The following is a 26,826-nucleotide window of genomic DNA, read 5'->3' on the forward strand; positions in this document are numbered from 1 at the left end:
TATATATATATCAATTGTGTCTGAAAAAATGTTCGATCTGTATGTCATGTAGTGATAAATTTCCCACAATTACTATAATTTCCATGACAACAACATGACGATATTATTGCTATTATATATAGGCACTCAACAATGTTCATCTGTCAATGTAAAATTTGAGAATTAGACACACAAATGAAAATGGGAAGTGGTCACTGGTGTGACAATGTCATGTCTGGAAACCAGCATTTTGGCCAACATGAAAGGCTTTAATTCCTACCAAATAGATCTCTGGCTTGCTTCCTCTGCATGTGCCAGTGTTATACATATATAGATTAATTTGAAAATGAAATTTCATCCATTATATTTATATACAAATTGAGAGATAGTGAAACTTTCCACTTGAATTTATATTGTTGAAGTATTGCTATGATATTGCATATTTTTCACATGGAAAACTTTTTAGAGTTGATTTTTTTATATTAAAAAATATAGTAATGAGTAGGGACTCGTCAAAAAAGTGTCTCGTAAGATATTCTTGATCTAACTGACCAGTCCAATAACTTTGTATAAAAGTGTGGAAATAACTCAAAATGATGCAACAAATATTTTGGTCAAACTGGTTAACAAAACACGTGAACCGGTAAAATGTACGTTTCAGAACTAATTATGTAAAAACAGATAAGTGAACACACAAGTTTATTTCTGGAAGTTTGATGATCAAATCTCTCTATATCTCCGACTCTCCTTGATCTTCTAGTGGAATATTCTATTGTCGGAAGATTCTACTAGACGACTTTGATTTATACAATCCTGTTATACAAACACATATCAGTTGAAGTAATATTATCAACTGAAACTTCTAGCATACTTAGTCAGTAGAGACGACAAGCCTCAACTGAACTACACTCGATCATCCAGACGAAAAGTCTAGAGATCCACTCTAACTTCCACAACCATTCTACTCCATCTAACTAAATAGAACTGTTGTGTAGGTTGAGGAGGAATGCAACAACTTATTCTGCATAGAGAGCACATTGATTCTCGATGATCTAATAAGGCAATGAAGTGGTGTTCTGATGCTCGAAGCTTGAAAGTGCTCCTTAACTAAACTGATATATATGATAGTAATGTTTGAGCATGGATATGAATGCTTCTCTCCTTGGGAGGTTGGACATTCATAGTGATTTGGGAACTTAATTTAGTCATTCGTAGGTAATGGTGGTTGACCATATTAGTGTTGTTCTCAATCACTCTGTTGTTCTCCGGGGATTTCTGCGCCCCCCCCCCCTCCCCCCCCCAACACACACACACATAACAACTCCTTCAATCCTATAACAACTCCTTCAATGAATACCTTCCTTCATTTTCAAAGGTAGCGGCTGCGTCTGAATAGGTAAAGGTCATATTTGATCTTCTCAATATATCTATATTGTTGTCCGAAAAGCTTGTTGTACTTCTTGCCCTTTTAATGTTTTTTTCTTTGTGTCAACAACTAGCGGAATGTTCAGCAGTGTCTTCCCTTTTTTTTTTTAATGTTCAGAACCGACGTCTGTACAAATCTGATATCATTTAGTTCATCGGCTCTATGTTTACACCAAAACATATAGTTCTTTCATGGAAGGACTCGAGAACAGTGATATTAATAGTTTTATAATTTGAATCAGATGTTCATATTTCACATTACACAATGAACCACATTTCTCTATATATAGTTAAAATATTTGTCGTTTTACCAAAAGCTATAGATCGCGGTAACGGTGCAATTAAAATATTTTGAACCGAGCATTATCAATTATTGCACCCAAACAACTCTCTTCTCAATAATTACACTCCTTGCAATCAATGAGAATCGAAGATATGACATTGGCTTTGATATCAATTGTAAGTCTGATTTTTTGCAGCTTTAGCATAAAGTATAACTGACGATAACTGTCCAACNAAATTTTTTGATTTAATTGACCGATATCTACACATCAATAATTTTTAATTATATGATATAAATTGAAACCTAATTTAAATTGTCCCCACAAACACAAGTCCCAAGCAATATATCTATGCTTGGATGGGTTGGTGCAGTCTTTGGAGACAAAAGTTTCCCTCATTTTTAAATTTTGTCCCTTGATGATCGATTTCATGCTTGATGATAATATAAATATAGTCATAAGTTGTAAACAAAATTTGGGTAAAGTAAAAAAATATTATTAGGTTCAAGTTAATTTTTGGTTTTTTAGTGTAGCCCGATAATAAAATTACTAGACTAAATTTATAAACATGATTTGAATTGACACAACTTGTACAAATATAGAGAAACTTGCTCAAACACCCAAAAAAAATAGAATCTTTGCTCAAACCCCAGTAAATGAAAGCAAATTGTATAATAAATGAATAAATATGATATGAAAATTAGTAAAAATAAGTACAAATGAGATTTTTTTTCACATTTTCTCAACAAAGAAAATATCAAATTGGTTATTAGGATAAAAAAAAATTTGTTGAATGATTTTTTTTTGCCGATTTCTTGAAAAATATTAAATATTTATAGAACGTCAATATTAAACTTATATTGTAGATTTGGTAAAATATATTAATATTTTTATATATAAAAATTCATTCATAAGTTATAATTTTTCACCTTTTATTTTCTTAACTACTTTCACTCAAACCACTTTTCCAACATTATCACAAGATTGTGTTGTAATATTTTTTGGTGTTTTAGCGAAAGAATAGTTTTTCTTATCGAATATACAAAAATTATTGTGTACGTACGTGCACCATATTTTCTCAGTTAGTCCAAGGTCGAACCATATTCCTTGTTATGTCTTCACTAAAATTCCGTAAATGGTAAACATAATTAGTGAAAAAAAAACCTATTTTTGTGCGATGAAAACATGATGCTTGTCACATGCAGAATTTATGTGGTTGCGAACCGTATTTCTTATTCCAAAACAGATTCAAGAATTTGAGATATTGCATCCATTTTGGGAATTCCAGATATTACTGTAAAGATAAGAAGATCGATGTACGATATTTTGGACATAAAAACATATATTCTTCATAGAAAGATATTTATAAAATTGAAGATATTGAATGTTCATTTCTTGGCTAGTGCGCGCCAATTTTTTAACTTGGGAATATGGTTTGATAATTTCGAATCAGAATCAAATACTTTTCGAATCGATTCAAGAAATTTTTTGCTGGCGGTAATTATGGTAGATGGTAGAAAGAGTAATAGGTCTGCGTACGTTGTGTTTTGGAAGTTTGCTCTTAAATTGATGCACATGAGAACAAGACTGTGTATATTTATTTATACTTATAAAAATTGGGAGGGGATATGCCTTGATTGTCCCAAACCAAGGGTGGCCACTTCTCTTAATCTTTGCCTTAGCAATACCAAAACATGTTGGGGCCATTTGCATCACATGAATTTATATATTTCTTTTTTCTTTCATTATTGATCGCAAGAGGACAGATTCAGGCAAGCAAGTGAATTTAGAAACCAAAATCCTGAGTTAAGGGATGCAATTAATTTGTTGAATAACAAAATTTTAATAAACCCTTGATTAAAAGTTGCACCCACCTGATATGAGTTAGGAAAATTTTAATTTGTGGTATACATCACAAAGATTTATTTTAATTACACAAAATAAATTTTTTTTTAAAAAAAAATTTATTAGGGGCAATCTTGAATCTTTTGATAAAGAAGATACACAAAAGCTCTGATGATACTAACTCACATGTCAATTTTGTGAGACGTGTATCAGATCTAATCCGGTACGTGAAAAGATATTACTTCAAAATTATTACTTTTCATTGTCGGTATTGATCGGTTCGACCATCTCACGAATATATATCCATGGAACCGTTTTATAAGATACCTAAGATATGAGTGTTCATATGTGTTTTGATTTGATTATTGAATAAAGTTAAAGCCAGAATCAAATCGATCCGTTTATCAAATAATAAACCAAATCATACATATGAATTATCGGCAGAAGAAACTCCATTGCCAATAAAATTATGGGAAAAATGATTGTTATGGTCTATTAACTTATCTAAGTTTTGATTTTTAGTCTATTAAGTTTTCAAACTATGATTTCGGTACACTAAATTTTTATTAATAGTTATTTTGGTCAAATTGTTAATGTGACATGTGACAAACTATCAATTTTTGATACCACGTCAATATTTTTCGATGTTATATTATTATTTTTCAGTGTCACATCAACAATTGGAGCAAAAAAAATTAAAAATTAGTATATTATATTAAAACCAAAATTTGAAAACTTAGTAGATGATCAAAATCCAAAAATTGAACAAGTTAGTGGAACAAGAAAACTATTTTCCCTAAATTTATCACCCAATTTAAACCTCAAATCGTTGAAGTTTGTTGAATCGTTTGCTTGTCGTTTTATCAAAAGTGCAACTCAAATATTTTATACTATATAATATCTCAAGCTTTACGTTTCAGTTGCTCTCTTAACGGAGACAAATATTGTTTGTCAACAGTGCCCGTCGTAATAGTTGTAATGATTTCACTATTTTAAACCATGATATCAATTATAGAATTGAGTTTTTTTCGTTTTACCAAAAGTTATAACTAGTGATAACAATTTAACTCAAATATTTTAAATCTTATTGTAGTACAAACATCAAGTTTCAATCGCTATCTTAGTAGAAATAATTATTGCTTCTCAACCGTGCATACTCATATTGATAACGTATATTGCTCTTAAAAATTTGGAGTATATAATATCTCACATAAGATACCGTGTAACTTCCGGTTTCATATGCATGCATACCTCAAAGATAGTTCACTTTAAATTATACAATTGTCTTAAATATTATTAATAATTTAATTTGTTTATATTTTTTTCATCTATATCTTAACTAAATCCAATTTTTGCTTTGGTTGATTTTAAAATCCAATTTAAAATGGTCGAATAAAAAACCAAGTGAATAAATCAAGTTTGGTTTGGTTTGGTTCGGTTCGATTTCCGAAGATGACTCAGGGTTCAAGAACTTGATACAACTAAGATATATATGTTTGGCCATTTTTTGTGAATAACTAAAAATAAATCTCTTTGTTTTTATTTTGTATAAGATGATCGGCGGATAATCTCATTTGAAAAAAAAAAAAAAAAAAACGAGATCAATCAATACATGTTTATTTATCCTAACATAAACTCACCTGCTTGTTATGCGCTCGCGTTTTTTGAGGAATATGACGCTGTCTGACTAATTGTCTTTTGCCTTCGGAAAACAAACCTATCACCAATCTGCTCTCACAAATTATGGGGAGACATTGTGTCGTTAGGAAGCACTGATAGCAAAGGAAATAAAATATGAAAATTACCACAATTTTTTTTTCAATTATGTCTTGTATATGCCATTTTAGAATTATTATTTAAGATGGGCAATATTTTTTTTTTCTTGCTCACTATGATACTTAAAATCTAAAGTTTTAAAGATAGTGTGAAAATTATTTGGCTGACCATAATGGCCTTTTAATGTTTTATTTTTTAGCAGATACTCCCCTCAATTTGTTGCGTTTGACATTGCGACTTTTTGTGGGGTGAAAATTGCAATAATTATCCATATGAGGAGAACGATCAAACCGTGACGCTTGAGCTATTGTACGGTTTAAAATATGCGAGTTTCATCATTACCATCAGCTATAACTTTTAGTAAAAAGAAAACGTTCGTATCCACACTTGGTGAATTTCAATCTTACATATGATTTATCAAAACCAAATTTTTTGGTTTGTATGGATTTGTTAGTAACTACTAAATCTTATTAAGGGAATTATATTACTTTGGTGATCATCAAATAAGTATGAGAAAAGGGTGTATTTGCCAAACAATAATATAATTGGGGTGAAAGTATCACATGCAAAAAATTAGGGGTTGAAATTCGAATTAAGCGGTTAAGTAGACTATAGGAAACAAACATGAGAGGCCACATAATGGCTAATGTTTGGTATCGATGGCTCAATTTTAATTCACAATTGGTACACTCTTCTAAATACTTTGTCTCTCAAGGGGCCCTTTTGATGTGTGAATCCATGTGCTTTTTTTTATATTATTTATTAATTTTTTTTAAAAAAAAATTAATAAATAATATAGGAAAAGAAATTAATTTGTCATGTTGCCTTCATTATTTAACAAGCCACCAGATGTTGTTCAGCATTAAAGTTTTTTTTTCCCCTTATTTGGGTAAATAATGAAAACACCTCTAATTTTTTGTAAATTTGTAAAAACTTCTCCTAAAAAATCAATAATAGGAAAACACATCTATATTTTTCTAGCACATAAAAAATTCTTAAATTAAGAAAAATTACAATTGTGGTATTGCACATTTTCTTTTTTGCCATTTTGAATTTCAGTCTTGTTCATATACCTTTCTATTTTTTTAATATAGTTTTAGTCATTTTTCCGTAGCACAGTTAATGTCTCACTGCACACGTCAACGTTATGTTTGTACCACATCGACGCTCTCTAAAAAATACTAAAATTGCAATTTTCCCAAAAATTTATCGGCATGAGGTTTTAAATTTGATTTTAATAGTGTATTGGAGTCGCGAGCCACTCTCCATTGGATCTTTCATTGGTGAATCTTCTTCTGATTTTAGTGGAATTTCAGTATCTTAATTGTTTGTGACGATCTGGGTATCAATCATTCATCTTGTTTCTGGAGAAGAACTTTTTATACCCATTACATTTTATTAGTGTATGATTTAAGAGGCCTAAGGGTCATGTGGTTTGTATCTAAAGTTGAGAAAGAGTTTATATGGGCTTAACCAAACGCCAAGACAGTGATATAGAAATTTCGATGCATTTATGGAAGCAAATGAGTATAGTAAAACTACTGCCAACCATGCACTGTGTTTTTGTCAAGAAATTTTCTGACAGTTATTTTTTTATTCTCTTGTTATATGGCGATGACAGGATAATCGTGATGTCGCTTAGATTTAAAATCTCAAGAAGAGCATAGTAAATCCTTTGCCATGAAGAATTTGAGTTCGATTAAGTAGATCTTTGCATGGCATACAAATTATTCGTGACACGAAGAAAAACAAGTTGTGGTTATGTCAAGAAAAATATATATAAAAAGTTTTTTGAAAAACTTAACATGATCGATATCAAACCCGTTGTCTCTCCACTTGTTGGACACTTTAAACTTAGCTTTAAACAAAATCCTACAAGTGAAAAAGAGAAACAAGAGATGAAGAATGTGCCATATACATACAAGGTGAACAGCTTAGTTTACAGCTCAGCGTGTTCGCCACCACATTCATTGGCTGGCTGGTGCATACAAAGTGGGTAGTTTGATGTGTGCTATGGTGCAAAAATGTATTGCTTTTAATTCGATTAATATAGGATTTCGTGTTCTATTTCTTTTCACTCCATTCTTTGTAATAATGAGCCTTTTAGAAGAGTGCTTACTTGTAACTATCATAAATGATTTTCTCGACAAATTGAGTATGTAGTTGAGTTGCCAGGAGTTTGAGTTGGTTAGGATTTTCGACGAGCTGAAGTCGGTTTGTATAAATAGTTGTATGATTCAAAGTCTTCAAGTGAATACATTTTTACACTATGAAGAAGATAAGACATAAAAATATTTTTCCTTTGAACTTCCAGAAAAATCTCGCATATTTTACTTACTACCATTTACTTTATGTATTTATCAATACCATATAATAGAGCATCTATCTCTTAAAGTAACTACTTTAATTATTTTAATAAATGGACAAAAATACATCTTCTTTCAGTTGATAAAAAATATTATAAGAATCTACTTTAGTAAATTCTAAATATAATTAAATTGATCATAATTGATAACTTTTTTTTAAAAAAAAATTAATTAGGTTAAAAATTTAGGCACACATGCGTGTGGGGGTGGGTAGGGGTCCGGTGTTCGGAGATACTCGATTTGGTCGGATAGTGTTTTTGCTACCCGAATCTGACCTGACTCTAGTGACTACCCGACTAGTTGGGTACCTGATCGGTCGGGGACAGGTTAGGGTATTTTTTTTTTATTGGAAAAAAATTATATTTTTAAAATGAAATGTGACAATAGAAGCTTCTAATTCCTATCCCCATAAGAAAAGGAATTATGCAAAATTCATAAAATAAAACCATTAGCTCAACTCCAACATCTGTTTGAGCTTAAAATTTTTTTATATTGAATACCAAAAAATAAAATAAAATAAAATAACGTAGCAAAAAACTAATCAACATTCTCACTACCTAAGCTCAATTTACTATTATCAGCAGCCAAAATTTGAAAAAATTATGAATTTTCTAATAACCAGGATTCCAATTAAATTCAAATCAAGAGAACATCATAACTTTGGGCCGCTCCATTCAAGACCAATCCCATATCTTTTTAAAAAATTAAAAATTAAAAATTGAGTTTTTGAGTACCCGATCAGGTACTTCGGGTAGGGATTTTCTACTCGAACCTAATCCGACATATAACTCGATTTATCCGAAAATGCACCAGATCGGATCAGGTACCAAAACTGCATGATCCGATCGCCCACCCCTACATGCGTGAGTTACTAGTATCTTAATCTTATTGTCAAATCTAGTTGGTTGTGTGCGATATCGAGTCCAGCATGTTCTTTCTACACATAAAAAATATTTTCACTAGTTGTCTGCTGCACCCAACTTATTGTGAATTAGAATTTGGTTACTAACCCAGATGAAGTCACTTCAGTTTTAAAATCTGCAAATTTTGTAAAAAATTTATTCACCTCATCTAAATTCTTTTTTTTTTTTATCCTAACACTGTATATTTGATTCATTGCGATTTTGGTTCACTACGTGATCAAATTTAATTCTTATTCATGTATCTTCTTATTTTTTTTTATAATTTTAATCATTTTTCATCGGAAGTGCTGATGTGACACTACGTGCGTAACCGTCGCATTGGTGTCATACCAGTGTCACATTGAAAAAAATGACTAAAATTGTCAATAAAACAAAAATAATAGACTAAAATTACAAAAAGACAAACTTATAGAACCAAAAATACATTTTTCCTCATCTTTTACCTTTTCTTCTATTTCAGACTAAGTTTTTTTACAAAATTTTAAGAATAAATGTGTAGTTGAACAATTATTTTACAAAAACGTTTTTATAATTAAAAATAATTAAGAAGGTGGTTGGACAAATATTCAAAAAAACCTTTTAATTGTCTTTTTTTTCTCATTTCTTCTTGTTTGCGTTTTATTACCCGTTTGACGCTCATTTTATATTTTAAAAACATATAAAATACCTCTCAATTATTTTTTGAAAACTTTATTTGGAAAACATTTTTAAAAAAAATGAATGCATAAACTTTTTACAAAAATCTCATATAAACATATACTTTAAGTTTTTTCCACTTATAAAATACTAAAAATGTTTTTAAAGTACTAGTTCAAACTGAGCCTATATGTTAGATTATTGTTGCTTCGAGACTTCGAAGTNACCTTTTGAAAATATTTTTTCAATAATAATAATAATAAAAATCTTCTAGAAATATTGAAACACTGGTTTGGAAGACAAGATCTTGTGTATTATTTGTCCCTCAACTTACATCTCTATGCATTTAAAATAAAAATTATGTTGGGAGAACAGAAGCCCCCACCTCACATCAACTCAAATTATAGAAGCTGGCAATGATCGAAATCAATTATTACTTAAAATGAAATTTTAATTATTCTCTCTAGCCTCAATTTTTTTTTTAATTAGGAATGACAAAGCTAATCTTCGTAAAGGGATAAATATTTGTTTTTTTAGAAATTTTTGTCATTTTTCAAAATGTGATATCACATCATCTTTTTCGTTGAAACATAACTAAAGTTGTCTAAAATCAGAAAAAATAGGATTAAAAAACTGACATTTGATAACATAGATGACCAAAATCACAAAAAATATAGATACATAACCAAAAATGTAATTTTCCTTTTTATTTATCCAACAAGTTAAGATTCATAATGCATCATAAAATAAATATTACATATTATTATATACAAGAAAAATAAAGAAACCATGAGTTACATGCGGATCTAGGCATGCTTAAATGGTCGATTCGACTTGGAACCAGATCGGAACCGAATCGGAACTGACCCGTTAAGTCCGAAATTAGAACTGGTTCGCTCATACCGGTTTCGGAACCGCCCAAAACCCTTTTGTAAATGGGGTGAAGTGATTTTTAAAATAAAAACCCGTTTGAAATAGGTTCCGGTTCCATTTTCAGGTCGGATCCGGTTATACTAGATTCAAACCGAAACAAGATATGGAATCGGTTCAGATTTTAAATTTAAAAAATTAAAAAGAAGTAGCAGATGGCCCAACGGCTATGGCCAAATTTGTTTTGAAATTTAGGGACCAAATTTCAAATTTATTTTTCCTCCACCCTTGTAAATATGTGATTATTTTTCAACATTTTCACACAAAAATCTCATTCTTCAAATTCTAGATTTCTATGTACTCAATCTCCAATTTGCTATTAATTTTCAACGCATTTGCTATTTGTTATTATTTTCTATACTCATTCATAAATTTAATTTCAATGGCATCATCTTCAAATCGAAATTTTGATTTTGGTCAAGATTTTACCTACATTCCCGAATTTGACGAAGTCGAATCCGTCTACGAGGAGAAAGAGACTATGGACCTTCCCAAAGAAGGTGGTGGGAATTTTCGAACATCGTCGTCCTCTGGAGGAAGCAACACAATGACGAGTACGATGACGGGCTGAGCAAAACGAAGCAAGTTTGGGATCACTTCGATAATGAAAAAAAAAACCAAGTATGGACAACTCTTTTGCTGTGTGTATAATTTACAAAAATCAACATTTTTATAAAACAGATGGTAGTATCGGTGGTACAGAAAATTTGAAAAAACATTTGGTCAAGATACATAAACTTGACCTCGATAATTTATAGCCACTCGATAGAGAACCAACTCAATAACCAATTAATCTTTTAACTGTTAAAATTTTTACAATTACAAAAGATATTTTTCGAAAAGTCATTGTTAAGTTTTTTACGAAATGTTGTCAACTTTTCGTAATAATTGAACAAGAAGGTTTTGTTGAATTCCTAATACTATTCAACTTGGTTTTCACAATATTTCTAGGCACATGCTTAAGAAATATTATTTTGATATGTACAAGAAATACAAAGATTTATTAATTTTGCATCTTTCGAGTATTAATTGTAGACTTAGTTTGACAACTGATATTTGGACTAATATAAAAATAAAATCTTATCTTATTGTTACATGTCATTGAGACCAATTTTAGAAGATAATTGGTTTCATATTAGATGTGTATGTTAAATTATTAACTTATGTGTTAAATGTGCATTTGATGGACACATAACTACAACGATTGAAAAATTCAAAGTATGTGGTAAATTATTACGTGAAAGAATATATAGTCGTGATTGGATATCACTGGTCATTGCTAATAAATTTTCTCTTCCTGTTGACAATCAATGGAATTCCTTGCGTCACTTGCTTACCAATTTGTTATGTTTTAAAGAATTACTTACACCGTACTACAACAATGTTGCTGCATAAGCTTTAATATTGACTGAATCCGAACAGGATATTTTGAGCAACTTTATTTCTTTGTTGGAAATTTTTAGAGGCCGCCAAAAGATTTTTTGGCGTTAATTACTTTACTGTAACCATGTTTCTACATATGTTTTTCAATATGTTTTTAAAATTTATTGAATATCATATCAATGTTGTTACGAGTGATTTTGTTTCAAGTGTGAAAGATACATTTTTAAAATATTAAGAGACTATCCCAATTGTACATGACTTAGCAACCTTGCTTGCCCAAGTAAAAGTCAAGGTGGCTTAAAAATACTTTTCGAATATTATGCAAACTTTTTTAAGACGAATGTTGACAATCAAAAGAATTCAATAATGCATTTTTTTCAAGAATTGTTCGATTTGTACACTAACGAACAGGGTGGAACGAGTAACGAGTCGGAGCTGGAGGGGAAAAAAAGCAAAATGGCAACAATCAACTTTTTTCAAAGTATGAAACGACAAAATTTGAAAGGAAAATCGGCTACAACTATACAGTTCAATGAGATATACATCTATTTAAGAAAATATTTTCAGACTCCAGAAAAACTTTGATGTTTTAGATTGGTGGAGAATAAATTCTCAACTTTAACTAGTCTTAGAAGCAATTGCAAGAGATGTCCTAACGGTTCAATGTACAAGCGTTGCTTCCGAATCAGCATTTTCAATATGCGGCAAAATCTTTGGCATACAAAGAACTAACTTAAAGCTGGAAACACTTAGCATGCTAACATGTTTACATGATTGGTCTGCGGCATAAAAAAATAATAGGACCGCTAGAGCGATAGACGAATTTGCAAGCTCAAGTTCCGAGAAAGATCTAGAGTTTCCCAAATATATTTTAGTTAATTGTGATGAATTTTATATGTTTAATGTAGACATCAATGTTTCATTTTATATTTATACTTTTGTAAGATGTATTTTCTCAATTCAAAGAACTTAATAAAAATAATGTTTTTTCTACCATCTAAAAATAATTTTTATACCCTTACCTCATTCTGGTCATCGAGGGAATCCCGGAACTAGTTCGATCGATCCGGAACCTGTACATCCACTACCGGTTCGAGTAGTGGATTGGATTGACCTTGGAGCCGAAACTGGTTTGGAACCGGTATTGGATTGGCTCTGACCGATTCCAGCACAGGTGGATCCGGAACCAGAACTGGTCATCTGTTAAGCATGTCTATGAGGATCCAATTTTGATGAAAAGTATTTCAATTATAATGCGGAAACTATGATTTGTTAGATTTTAACAATTGCTCATCCCATGTAAGTTTAACTTTTATGGTGTAATATTTGCTTATTTGTTATTCTGATTTTCTATGTTATCAAATTTATTTCAAAGTATGTTATTTATGTTTTTTGTAATTTTTAGTTTAATTTTTTTTTCCACACGATGTTGATGTGATATCGATGTAGCGTTACATGACACTGATATGTACAATAGCCATACCATCAATCCATATGAAAAAAATAATATTATCAAAAATTGAAAGATACATGAATAAAAATGAAATTTGATAGTATTAAATAAAACAACCAAAATCACAAATAAGTAAAAATATTGGCAAAAATTAAATTTTTTCTCGATAATTTAACAGATTTACTAATCAAATCAAAATTCATGATAAATCAATTAACCTGTTTTTTAATTTACAGAAGTGTCATAATTGTCTATAATTTCTATTTTCTAAAGGAAAATTATATTTTTATACCGTAATTTACATTTTTTTTCAATTTTGGACATGTTAACAATGAATTTACATTTTTAGTCATTTAACATATTTATTTTTCATTTTTGATCATATTACGATGAATTTTCATTTTTTATCATGTAACTTGTATGTTTATTTCATTTTGATCTTTTTTTGACTCGAGTAAGTTGTGTCTTTCAGTCAAAAAATGACTTCAAAATGAAAAAAAAATACAAGTGAAAGGAACAAAAATGAAAAAATATACATGTTACATGATTAAAAATTAAAATTCATTATTTTTAGGATCAAACGCTTACCACTAGGTCAAAAACTATAATTGTTAATCAAGAAGCAACTTTATTTTCTTATACTTATGGCAGCGCATAGTACTTCTACTTGGGTACTAATAAGTCGGGTGTTTGATATTTTCATTTTGTTTTTGCAGATTCTAGTTCATTTCCCGGTTAAGTGGCGGATAACGGTACTCCGTGACTATCTAAGTCGGGTTTTTCAGTTTTCCCAAAATAATTGAAATATATAATAATAATAATAATAATATGGATGCTTGTATTGTGAATTTTCGTAAATATTTTGCTTGTTTACCTGATAATGCGTTGAAAAAAATTTATAAAGCTAGATGTGAGAGACTAAGGTTGATGATGTCATATGGCATACCGAATGATATCCGTTTGATAATTGAAGCAAAAGTCCGATTGGTTGGGGAACGAAGTGAGATAATAATAAGACATATGCCAGGATTTGGTAAAAGCACATATGCCAAAAAGCGAAGAGCTGAACGTATAGGTGGATGTCATAAATGTGCAAGGTGGACTTGTAAAGGGGAATGCAAAAATGTTGGAATGAAGGGTTATAGTCTTTAATAGGTGCATGATTTAAAATTTTAATTATTAGTCAAAATCTTTGGACTTTATTTCAACAAAAAATTATTAATTATAGGAAAAATTATTAGTAAAAATATTCAGACTTTGTTTCAACAAAAAATTATTAATTATAGGAAGTAATCTTCATAATATTTAGATTAGATAGAAATTCTTTTCACCCCAATCGTATTTTAAAAAAAATCATTACAAGATATATTCTATAATTTTCTAAATGTTCGTGATTTCCATATATTTGATTTTCAATGCAAATTTCACGTGGCATAAAAATATATGGAGTCAATGATGTATTTTGGTTTCGTAAAATTTCACTTTATCTCAAAATTTTCATCACGTTTTTTGTAAAATTTTAATTCAAAATTCACCACATTCTCAACATTTAGCACCTCGACGGAGAAAATCAATTTGGTTCAAATATTTATATTGGGAAGCCAAAAATAAATGTACGACTATCGTTTAAACGGGAAATTGACCTTAGTCCCCAGCCGTCGTTTTTTTTTGTTCAGTCCCTGGGTACTTTTTTAGTACCACATTTCCACATGAAGTGTACCACATTTGTATGACATAGTACCACAATTTTGTGGGTAGGGAGTGAACCCAAAGAAATGTTTTGATTGGAGATTTTTCATCAAATTCCCCTTTATTAAAAAAAACAAAAAAGAAAAATAATCTACTTCTGGATCCAAGCAAATCAATTAAATAGTAACAAAAATAACTTTGTTCAAACTCAAATTTGTTCCCGAGCTTTTCGAGTCTACTGAAAAATATTTGATTCTTATTCGAAATTATTGAATTCGAGAGAAACTCAAATATTTTTGAATTTTTTTCAAGCCAAACTTGAACTCAAATTATTTTGTTCGATAGTTTGCGAACACCTGTGAGTAATAATATTTTATTAATATAATGTAATTATATATTAAGTAAATGTATTTCGAGCCTTTATTTTCGAGTTTCGAATCGAAATCGAAATCAAGCTCGAATTACTCGTGCTAGAATATACCTAATTCGAGTCCAGTTAGAGGCTTTAGAGCCTTAAAATTTTCTTAATATTGACTCGATTCGATGGGTTTACATTCTACCACATTGCAGCAACCACATGAACTAAACATATTTATTTCGTCTTTTTTGCAGGCAACGTCTTCTTCTATTTGACATTATCATTGTACATTTTGTAAATCAATAAATTTAATTCGACACATTTACACAAATGAAGGAGGATGTGAATTTCTTACATTTGATATTTAATAAATTTAAGCACTCCGGTCTTTCCTTCTCTTCCTAATACAAATATTTTCTTGCATTAAAAGTTAATGGATTTCAAATTATATTATATTTGAATATCCTGGGAACTAGTATTTGAACAAAATTCAATATTTAAATCCATCATAATTATTCTGATACTCGTAAATTCCATAGATCGGAAGTTTCATTCTTCAATATTTTCTTGTTTATAGGCTAATATAACGAATTTCAGATAATTTGTGCTTTATTTTTTAAGATTCAGTCCATTTTCACCACAAATTGGAATTCAAAATTAAGTTGTGACTCTGTTCGAGTTTCCAACATGAAAAATCAGTAGCGTGTCTCACTATTTAACAGGTGAACCTCAAGTCGATTTCAAGTTTCCGAATCGATTGTCGTTAAATTTTCATGTTCATTATATATAAGAATTGATATCATGAACATCTACTGTGAACACTTGAATGAGCACCATTGAGGTGACTTCCACAAATTAGATATACAATTTTATCACATTCAATAGATGAACACCACTTCAAGAATGCTCACATATGTAATCACATTGGTCTATTGGTGTTTTCATGTGTTCTCCCTAAAATATATATTCCTGTACAGATAACCACAATTGATATTAGATTATTTTTTTCCATTTTTCTAAAATATTTATTTCATCTCATTAATAATATACCAAATTAGTTTTAATATTAAAAATTTAAAAATAAAAAATAAAAAATACTACAATAGTACGTTAGCAATTAGGCAGCGAGTATATAACTTAGTTTTTCAAATGTTTTTAAACCTTTCTTTAATTTTTTTAAGTTTGGTATAACAAACCAACTTTTAAAGATTGGATTGATGTCTGGATTTTTTAGTTGCTTTACAGCAAAAGAAATATGATTTTTTGTAGCTTTTATTTTTTTTAAAAAAATTTTTTTTAATAATTAACTTCATTTAACATTATATAATCAAATGGATGATTCCAAGTATAATCTAATTCATAACTCATAAACACTTACATGATTTTTTTAGTATACTTGAGAGCTGATGAGACCACATATAGTAACAAACTTTGAGAGAGAATAGAGAATTTTTATTATTGCTCATTAAAATGTTGTGTTCTTATTGCAAGAGCGTATGCCTCCTTATATAGTATTAAAATTAATACTATTACCAAAAGTTGGACTTGACATAATATTCTAGTATAGGGGATATATTATTCTTCAATTATAATACATGACATAAAGCTAAATTATTTACAAAACGAGACAAAAATAAGACTTAGTGGACATATTCCACTATACAAATATGACTTAGTGGACATATTCCACTATACATATATTTATTTTAACTTAATGGTCACATTTTACAAATTATTGAATAATCGTTTCATGTACTATTTCTACTACCACCCTCATATTATGTCATGATAATAGAAGAATCATTGTGGTTTTTTTAGGAATTTATTTAAGCAAATAGATCTTTATCTTCGTATGAATCTTGTGTATCCTGAGTTTGATCAACCATATCAGTGTCTTCAATAATTTTATCTTTTGCTTTGGAAGAAGATGATTGAGAAGAAGATTGAGATATGTCTCCAAAAACTTATATCCATATATCAGAAATTGTTCTTTTGTCCATGTGCTGGAACGGTTCTTTTAAAAGTGTGGCATGTGTAGGAGTTTTTGAATTTAAATTCTTCATGGCTTCTTTTGCATGTCCTACTGCAATTATTCAATGGCGGTCATATATTTTTCCTTAGGCGAAGAAATCTTCTTTTCCCCACTATTTGATTAGAATTTTTCGAACAAGAATAGCAGGAGTGAATTTTAATTTACATTTTTCTCTTACTTAGTCTTGTAGATCGTATTCCCATTTAATGATCCAGGGAACATTATAATTAGTTGAAAATTATAATATAGCAGTAAGTGTTTTAAGCCGAGTATTAGTTTGTTGAATTTTTTCCAGATATATTTAACATTACGACATAATATAGTAGGCATTAAACCCTATAAAAAGAAGACTGTTTTAAACCAGATTGATATGAATTGACTATTATCTTCTGATTGGATTTTAATCCACCATGAATGTTTTCTTTGAAAGTTTTTACAAATAATGATATTATCTCAAGCCTTAATATAATCATGATAATTATACATATTTGACATAGATTGAAAAGTATTTAGCTGTCGAGCTTGTCCCAAAGCTAAACCCAATTGACTGTCGGTATTACCTTTTTAATAATCATTTTAGAAAATGCATAGTCTTTAACTCGACCCATATATTGAATTTCAATAGATCTTATTTCAACTAGAATTGTTTCAAAGTAATATCTTATTTTTCTTCCATTAATTGGTTGTAAATCTTTATTTAAATAACTTTGTGCTATATGAATAAGAGATAGACCTTTTAGATAAGTATCAACAGGACATCAATTTATATATCCTGAAAGTATATAAAATATTTAAGTTCTTCTTTAGAACTTTTTTCTACATCTAACCTGGAAGACAGTCTTAAAAAGACAAGCAATGGGGAAAAAACCCCTGAATAAACCTATGACTAATAAAAATATTAATACAGAAAAGGATAATATTCATTTGACAGAGGATAAATTTGATCATATTACTGAATTTGCAGATGACAATAATGCATATGATATCCAAGACTATCCTGATGCATTATTTGCATTAAAAGGTTCTGAAGGATCGGTTTTGAATTCCTTGAAGGTGCTTCAAACACAATATTCTCCATAAGCTGCAATATTTTGTGTTCTAAGAATGAATATATCGATGAATTAAATCGAGTTTGATTTTCAAACCAAGCAGAAGACACTCGAAATAATCTTTTGTTAAGAAAACTGAACAGTTTAAAGCTTTGAGCTTGTGTAAACTGAATAACTGAAATAAAGGTGATCAGTTCGGACTTGTATCATTCCAGTTATGGGAATAACTAAACTGATATCAGCTGAACTGATCAAATTAGTTTTAAAACAATAGTTAAACAGTTAAATAAACAAGATATGTTTATGGATGCTCGGAGACTTCAACTGCTCCTAAGTCATCACCGCTTCTACCACCTCGGGTAGGATCCACTAGAAGACTTTGATTTATACAACACCTTGCACAAATTCACTCCAGAAAGACAGCACCTAACTAGAACTCCTAGCACTCAAGATTGCAGGATGCTAGGATAATCCGCATAATGTTTTACGTCTCTTATGCCAAGACAATAAACACAATGTTTAATGTCTTTGTGTGAAGACTCACTCAACTAAACAATAAGCTCAACTATCTGTATATGTGAGTGATTGTGTGTGAATGTGTGAGAACTGATCTAAACAATACAATACGAAAGTGTACTCACACAACAAGGCTAACTGCTTCAAGTATGCTGATATGAAATGAATGTGCCCTCTGTTTTCTTCACACACTAACATTTTGTTATAGTTCCGCTTTTTCTTCAATGGTCTTGATATGATATTTATAGTCTCTTAGCTGACGGTACATGGAAACTCAATAATAATGTCTGTTGTATTTGCAGCTATTTCCTTATGATATGCCTCTTCATTCTGACAATTGTTCTGGAAGCTTTCCTCTTTTAGCTCTGCTGCAACGTCCATTATTGTACCTTCGTCTGTGAAGTAGCTTGTAGTTTGTACTTTGTCTATTCGTGCTCAACTGGATTCCATTTGATAGTCTTGTCGTGATATGTGAATTGATCAGTTACAACTGATGCTCTGACCTGGTCCGATGAAATCAGTTTGAATTAATTTCACTACATTAGTTGTTTTGTTCAGCTGAGTTCTTCATCAACTGGCTGGACTTCTGAAGGTCTTCTGCTGAACCACCTATCAACTGGATAATCAGTTGAACTGGTCTTTTATATATCAGTTGGAATCGTTCAGTTTTGGCAATCAGTTGACGTCTTGATAGCTTTAGTTTTGGATCGAGACCTGATCAGTTTCAGCTTTTCTGCGCACTAGATAAACTTGTTAAAAACAAAATAAAAAATTTTGTTAATATCAAAATCAAGATTGCGAATATAAAATGTTCCAATCGGTTCTAAAGAAGAACTTAAATATCCTTATATACTTTCAGGATATATAAATTGATGTCTTGTTGACAATGATCTAAAATGTCTATCTTCTATTCATATAACTCAAAGTTATTTAAATAAAGATTTACAACTAATTTATTGAAGAAAAACAAGATATTAATTTGAAACAATTCTAATTGAAACATGATAACATATAGATCGAGCTAGTGACTATATATTTTCTAAAATAATTATTAAAAAGGTAATACTGGCTGCCAATTGAGATTTTACCTTCGGAGAAGCTTGACAGCTAAATACTTTTCAATCTATGTCAAATATGTATAATCATCATGATTATATTAAGGCTTGGGATAATATCTTTATTTATGAAAACTCTCAAAGAAAACATTCATGGTGGATTAAAATCCAATTAGAAGATAATAATCAATTCATACCAACCTGGTTTAAAACATTCTACTTTTTATGGGGTTTATTGCCTACTATATTACTTCATAATGTTAAACATATCTGGAAAAACTTTCAACAAGCTAATACTCAGCTTGAAGAACTTACTGCTATATTACAATTTTCGATTACTTAAAATGTTCCCTGGATCATTAAATGGGAATACTGTCTACAAGCCAAGTAAGAGAAAAATGTGAATTAAAATTCACTCCTACTATTCTTGTTTGAAAAATTCTAATAAAATGGTGGGGAAAAGAAGATTTCTTCGCTTAAGGAAAAACCTATGACCGCCAAAGAAGTCATGAAAAATTTAAATTCAGAAACTCCTACACATGCCACACTCTTAAAAAAACTGTTCCAGCACATGGACAAAAAAACAATTTCTGGTATGTGGACATAAGTTTTTGGAGATATATCTCAACCTTCTTTTCAATCATCTTCTTCCAAAGAGAAAGATAAAATTATTGAAGACACTAATATGGTTTATCAAACTCAGGATGCACAAGATCCATATGAAGATGAAGATCTGTGTGCTTTAATAAATTCATAAAAAACACAATGATTTTTCTATTATCATGACATAATATGAGAGTGGTAGTAGAAATAGTACATGAAACGATTATTCAATAATTTGTAGAATGTGACCAATAAGTTAAAATAAATATTTGTATAGTGGAATATGTCCACTAAGTCTTATTTTTGTCTCGTTTTGTAAATAATTTAGCTTTATGTCATGTCTTATAGTTGAAGAATAATATATCCACTATACTAGAATATTATGTCAATTCCAACTTTTGGTAATAGTATTAATTTTAATACTATATAAGGAGGCATACGCTCTTGTAATAAGAACACAACATTTTAATACGCAATAATAAAAGTTCTCTATTCTCTCTCAAAGTTTTTTACTCTCTGTGGTCTCATCAGCTCTCAAATATACTACAAAATCATGCAAGTGTTTATGAATTATGAATTAGATTATATTTGGAATTCTCCCTTTGATTATATCATGTTAAATGAGGTTAATTATTTAAAAATTTAAAAAAAATAAAACTACAAAATATCATATTTCTTTAGTTAAAAATCAACTATAATATCGTCGTTAATAAATTTTGTGAATAGAGATGCCAACTTGATGAGCTCACGTATATTATCCCTAAATTCAACATATTCTTTTGCTTGAATTAACTTTATTTGAGAACCCGGTTAAACAAATCCAGCCAATAAAATGGAACATTGTCAGGCCAAGCCCAATTGCCAAAACGGGCCAAAACAGTAATATAATAGTAGTCTATACGCCCAAGAAGTTTTATGCCTCGAACAAAACTTATTTTTGGATTTGGACCACAATTATATATAAATTTGGACCACAATTATATATATATATATATATTTGATATAAAAAAAAAATATTTTTCTATGGATAATCCAAAATAAAGTATATGTTTCACAAAATTGACTCGTGAACGTCTCACGGATATTTTTATGTTACATACACTCTTGTATTTATAATATATATATATGTGAAAAGAGGTCGTGTCTCGGCCACCACACGAGCGATCGGTTGGTTTCGAGAGAGTTTGGGTCTAGAACGTTCGTCCGAAGCTTCATTCAGTTCTACTAATGATTTCTAAGAACCCGAATATGCTACACTACACTACACCAGGAGATCTATATCTCATGCTATACACTATAAGATGTATTCAAATATACATGGACCCTATGCAAAATTAATGTGAGACACATATTTCATATGTTGTACAATCAATTACTTTTGGGCTGAATTGTAAGAGATATCTCAAACATTGTTTAAGGTAGCTAGCTTCTATTCATGTACAAAAAAGTGAAGGACATAATGAGAAATAATTCCAAAGGTGGGAATGTTTTTTGGATTTTATCCACGTGAGGGGAATTTTTTAGGTTACTTTAGATATTTTCTTTTACAAATTACACCAGTGGAGATTTTGATATTGAGTTTGTGACATAATTTATCAGAGCCCACATATTTTTTTATCAAAATTTTGCCCCCAAATTCATCTGCAATTTACGATGAAAATGTAATTTAAACGGGGTAGCAATCAAAACGGGCTATCCCATCTCTCTATCTACACCACCTCGTCGGTGTAAAATAGGTTAGTTGCATTGATAAAATTCCGACACACCCAACCGATCAGTCAAATCGACACAAAATCGGCTAGATCCGATCGGACCGATCGACTTCGGAAGGCTAGTCCGTTTGGGAGTGCTGATTTCGCTTTTAATTGATTATAAGAAACTCGTATAAATTATTTCATTTCCAAATTACTTTTACACAGCTTTAATCACGTTGCACTGTTATTTATGAAAAAACAAAACAGGAAATTTACACTAAAAATCCATTGTTCACAAATACAAACGGTACCAAAATTAAGTAGCAGTCGACGGATTATTAGTAATTTTGAGCTTACCTGAGGAGAGTCAACGAGAAACGTCGGACGCGAGCCTCGAGGCGATCGCCGAGTGGTACATGATATCGTGAAAGTTGGAAGTCTCGATCGTCTTTTTACGCAGTTCCCTCGCCTTGTCCTCCGTCAATCGCCCCCGCAAGCAGCTCTTCGAGTGGTATGTATCTGGATTTGGAAGTACCTCCTGATCCGGCTCCGTCCTGAGTCCGCCGTTGATGTAGTCGGGTTCCGAAGACCAGCCGAAGAGCGGAGCCCACCATTTATTCGATTGGGCGGATCTCTGATTGGGGAAGGGTTTTCTGGGGTTAATCGGAGCAGCGGAGGAGAAGATTGGGGTGGTGAAGTGAGAAATCGTGGTGGCCATTGTTGAACCAGGTGGTTTGGTCTCGACGAAGAAGACTGAAGAAAATGGATAAGAGCTGACTGCTCACTTTTGTGCTTTTTCTTTGTGGAATTGATGAGTCAGCTGAAACCAACGCGATTAGTTTCAAAGCTAGTGATTACGTTTCCGAAGTTATAACGAGAGCATATCGTGGAGTTAATTTTATTAGATAGACTAATATGATATTGTTTATCACAAAAATTTACCGTGTACAATACACGTGATCGAGATAAATATGAAATGATCTGACTTTTATTGTTAAATATAGTGCATTTCGATTCGACCGTTTGTTATAATTCTCTCAGTATTTCAAAGCTAAGAATTTGGTTGAGAAATATAATGAAAATTATAGAAGAAATACATTAACACTATCAAATTTAATTATATTCTTATTAATTTGAGCAACATTTTTACAAGAAAACAAAAAAGTAATGCAGACAACTAAAGTAATTCAACTACTGGAAGTGGAAATGAGAGAACAACTAGTTGAGAGAATTTGCAAAAACTTTGCTATAGTTTTTTGATGAATTTTGTCGAGAGAGATGTCAAATAAAAAATATTCGGTCCATATTGTGTGTGATTGCCGCTCTCTCTTTTGTGGCTAGGGTTTAAATTTTTATAAATGTGTGAATGGTTGTGAAACCCCAAGAAAAGCCTATTAAATTCTGTTTTGTGCCTCTCCTGCACGCGCGCGGCTGCACAGGATCTAGCGCAACCGCTCTGTGCAGCCGCGCGCACGAGCTTCTGGTTATGCGCGACTGTACTGTGCACGCTAGGGCGCGAGTTTCCGAGCACCTGCACGCGCGGTACTGTTCGTTCAATTTTTTTTTCACTCGCGCTTCTTCTGCTTTCTAGTTAACTTCATTATTCCATTTCGAAATTTGTGGGCATGCTTGATTCCTACAATGACATAAACAACATCCAAAAACATGTAAATCCGCTCGATAACCGCACATTTTCATGCCAATTCATTGGATAATTTAATTGCAAAACTTGCACTTATCAAGGTGCGTTGATGAACAAAAGACCTCGAGAGGCACAGACTTTAATCTCTAACATGGATGCCAATGCACAACAATTTGGAACTATGTAAGATAACCCTCCATGAGAAGTTAAAGAAGTAAGAACTAATCCGATCGATCAAAAGTTAGATTCTTTGACATCTCTTTCGGAAAGCTGATTGTAGGACATGTACAACAGGCCAAAGCTTGTGGTATATGTGCGATTGTCAGACATTCGGCGGACATGTGCACTACACTACACTACAAGAAGATCCAACGCAGTAAGCTAATGCAATCGACGGATTTTCTGGACAACTTCAGCGCCGATATGATCCATATTCTAATAATTATAATCCAGGATGGACGGATCACCTGAATTTCAGCTACATGAATCAAGCATGCCAACAAGGATTTCCACAAGAAAATTTCAACAAACAGCCAGCACCTTACAATTTTCTGACTCAGGTATGTCTCTAGATGAAATTGTTAAGGCCCTAGCAAATAACAAATAAAAATTTTCTACAGGAAACAAGGCTAGCATTCAGAATTTGAGCACTCAAGTGAGGCAGTTGGTGACCGCAATTAATATGTTGGAAGCACAAAATTCAGGCGGTATATCTTCTCAGGTAATGGTGAATGCAAAGGAGAATGTGAGTGCAATTACTTTGAAAAATGGTAACGAATTGGAGTTCAAGAAATTGTGGTACAAGCACCAGCCAAGCAAAATGAAGAGAATGAGATAAAAGTTGACGGAAAAGGACTCAATCAAGATGATGCACCGAAGTGTGAGCTTTCTCAATTGTTTGATTATAAACCTATTCCTCCATTCCCCTTTACATTGAATAGTAGACGTGAAAGTGTTAAAGAGTTGAATAATACTTTTCGTAGATGCAATATAAATATTCCTTTATTAGATGTTATTAAACCAATACCTCGTTATGCTAAATTTTTAAAAGAAATGTGTGCTATAAGTTGAAAGGGTGTCAAATGGTAAAGCTAGCGGAACATGTTTCCGTTGTTATTCAATAAATATTCCTATTAAATACAATGATCCATGTATGTTTTCTATCCCTTGTACAATTGGAGGTACTAGACTTGAAAAGGCTATGTTGGATTTGTGTACTTCTATCAATGTCATGCTTGATTCTGTTTATAATTATTTGGAATTTAGACCACCGAATGAAAACATGTGGTGCTCTAAGGCAGATATGAGTTTCAAAGTGTCACGCACATTGGAAATTATATTTTGAATATCTGAAAGATCATCTTGTACCAAAATATTCAACATATGAGCACAACATCTCACATGGAACAATTTCCTACTAGAGGAAGCTTGTTTTTGTAAAAAAAAATTCTCCTTTAACAATCGAATAACTACATCATTGTATGTAGCATTATCAATTGTGATTGTCCACACCTTGTTTTCAATTTCCAATTAAACCAAACTGTTATTCAACACATCACAAACAACAATACATGTATGAGGTGGTAGGACTTCACAAAAATTCAAATTTCGCTTTTTGCAAATTCTAACTAGAGTCCACGTAATGACAATCGATTGCCTTATATGAAACTTTCTGATCAGACCTCTATAAATCAGTAGTCATGCTGACCCTATTCACTTCCTTTAATTCTGCCACTAATTTTCTTTTCTATATTTCATAAGAAGTAATACAATTTTTCTGTATATTTGCACGACTGATCTTTTCATAATTTCGTGTAGAATTCTTCATCAATAAGTTGAACAATTCTTACTCTGCAAAGATGAATGGTAGTTCATGAACAAAAATCATGTGAGAGAATCTCTCTGATATTCGCTTGATCATATTTGAAATTATGCACTGCACTAACTGTTTCTGACCCCGAAATGGTTGTGATGACACTTCAATTTTTTTTCCCACTATCATTCACCTTATCCCTTATACAGCCTTTCCTATGCCTGATCAAATGTGATGTAACACTCAAATTTTTATTATATGTCAACCGATGTTTACAATGAATACTTTCAGCCTTCGTCAACCCATCTGCAATAGTAATCACTTTAAAATCCATCCATACCTTAGATGTGTGTTTCCTTGTTTCCTTTTCTTCATACCATATGGATTGGTATCATCAGTTTCAATATTATCTAGTTCAACCATATTGTTGCTTGAGAAGCTTCATTGGTATCATTTGTACTTTGTTGAACTCTTCCCATAACTGGAGTTGTGTGCGATTCTTGATATCATAATGTGTTTGGATTTCATGTGTTTGGATTAGATGAACAACAACAACTGCGTCAATTAGTACAAAAACAATACCTTATCAAAATTTTCCAAAAGTGTTTGTCAGTATAAAAAGTATTTTCCAGAATCATTGACGGGATGAGCACTAATACCTTCAAGAATTTATAAGGGAAAAAGGCTTAAAATTACAAAAGAGAAATAAAAGTTAAACATTTGTGGGGAACAAATAAAATGATCAAAGTAGAGCTAATACATATCAGCTATCAAACGATTATTATTATCATTTCATTCTTATAACCCACAATTCACAAACTTGAATAATTTTAAAAAAGAAAAACTATCAAGACTATTAACACAATTAAAAAACGAGTATCACAACTCCTAGGTGTAAAAAATCGAGTAGAAAAAATTGAACTTCTATTTTGCACTCAAATTACAGAAGTACAAAAGTTTAAAGAACATTTTAGTATAATGATGGCCTTGTGTTCAATTCTTTATATTGACATTAGTACTAATATTTTTATTTGTCAACTCAACAAATGAGCCACCTAAACGAGCCGAGCTCGAGCTCGCGAACTTATTAATGAACATGTATGCCAGCTCACAAGCTAAACATCCTTAAGCTTCAGCTTTGTGCTCAAAATCGAGCTCGAGCTTGGCTTGATATGATTAACAAATGAACTAAAACGAGATTTTTATCGAGTCGAGCTTCGAATAGCTCTCAAACGGTATGGTTCGTTTACATCACTAATTGGAGTACACACTATAATTCAGTTATAGTGTAATAAGTAGATGATGAATTTGAATTTACTTTATTTAAATTATGTGTTCGAAATCGTGAATTTTAAATGACTTAATCCAAATAAGTGTA

General features: G+C 31.1%; 1 protein-coding gene across 1 annotated transcript in view; it reads right to left on the minus strand.

The window, feature by feature from the left end:
* The window catches only part of LOC140971998 (cytochrome P450 734A1-like), a 22,777-nt gene extending 3,755 nt beyond the window's left edge, over positions 1–19,022 (minus strand). Inside the window, exon 1 of the mRNA XM_073434468.1 lies at positions 18,908–19,022. Coding sequence (XP_073290569.1) covers positions 18,908–19,022 — 115 coding nt within the window. The remainder of the gene's footprint in view (positions 1–18,907) is intronic.
* Between the last annotated feature and the right edge of the window lie 7,804 nt (positions 19,023–26,826).

The sequence above is a fragment of the Primulina huaijiensis genome, chromosome 3 (assembly GCF_012295235.1).
Source record: "Primulina huaijiensis isolate GDHJ02 chromosome 3, ASM1229523v2, whole genome shotgun sequence".
In the NCBI taxonomy this organism is placed as follows: Eukaryota; Viridiplantae; Streptophyta; class Magnoliopsida; order Lamiales; family Gesneriaceae; genus Primulina; species Primulina huaijiensis.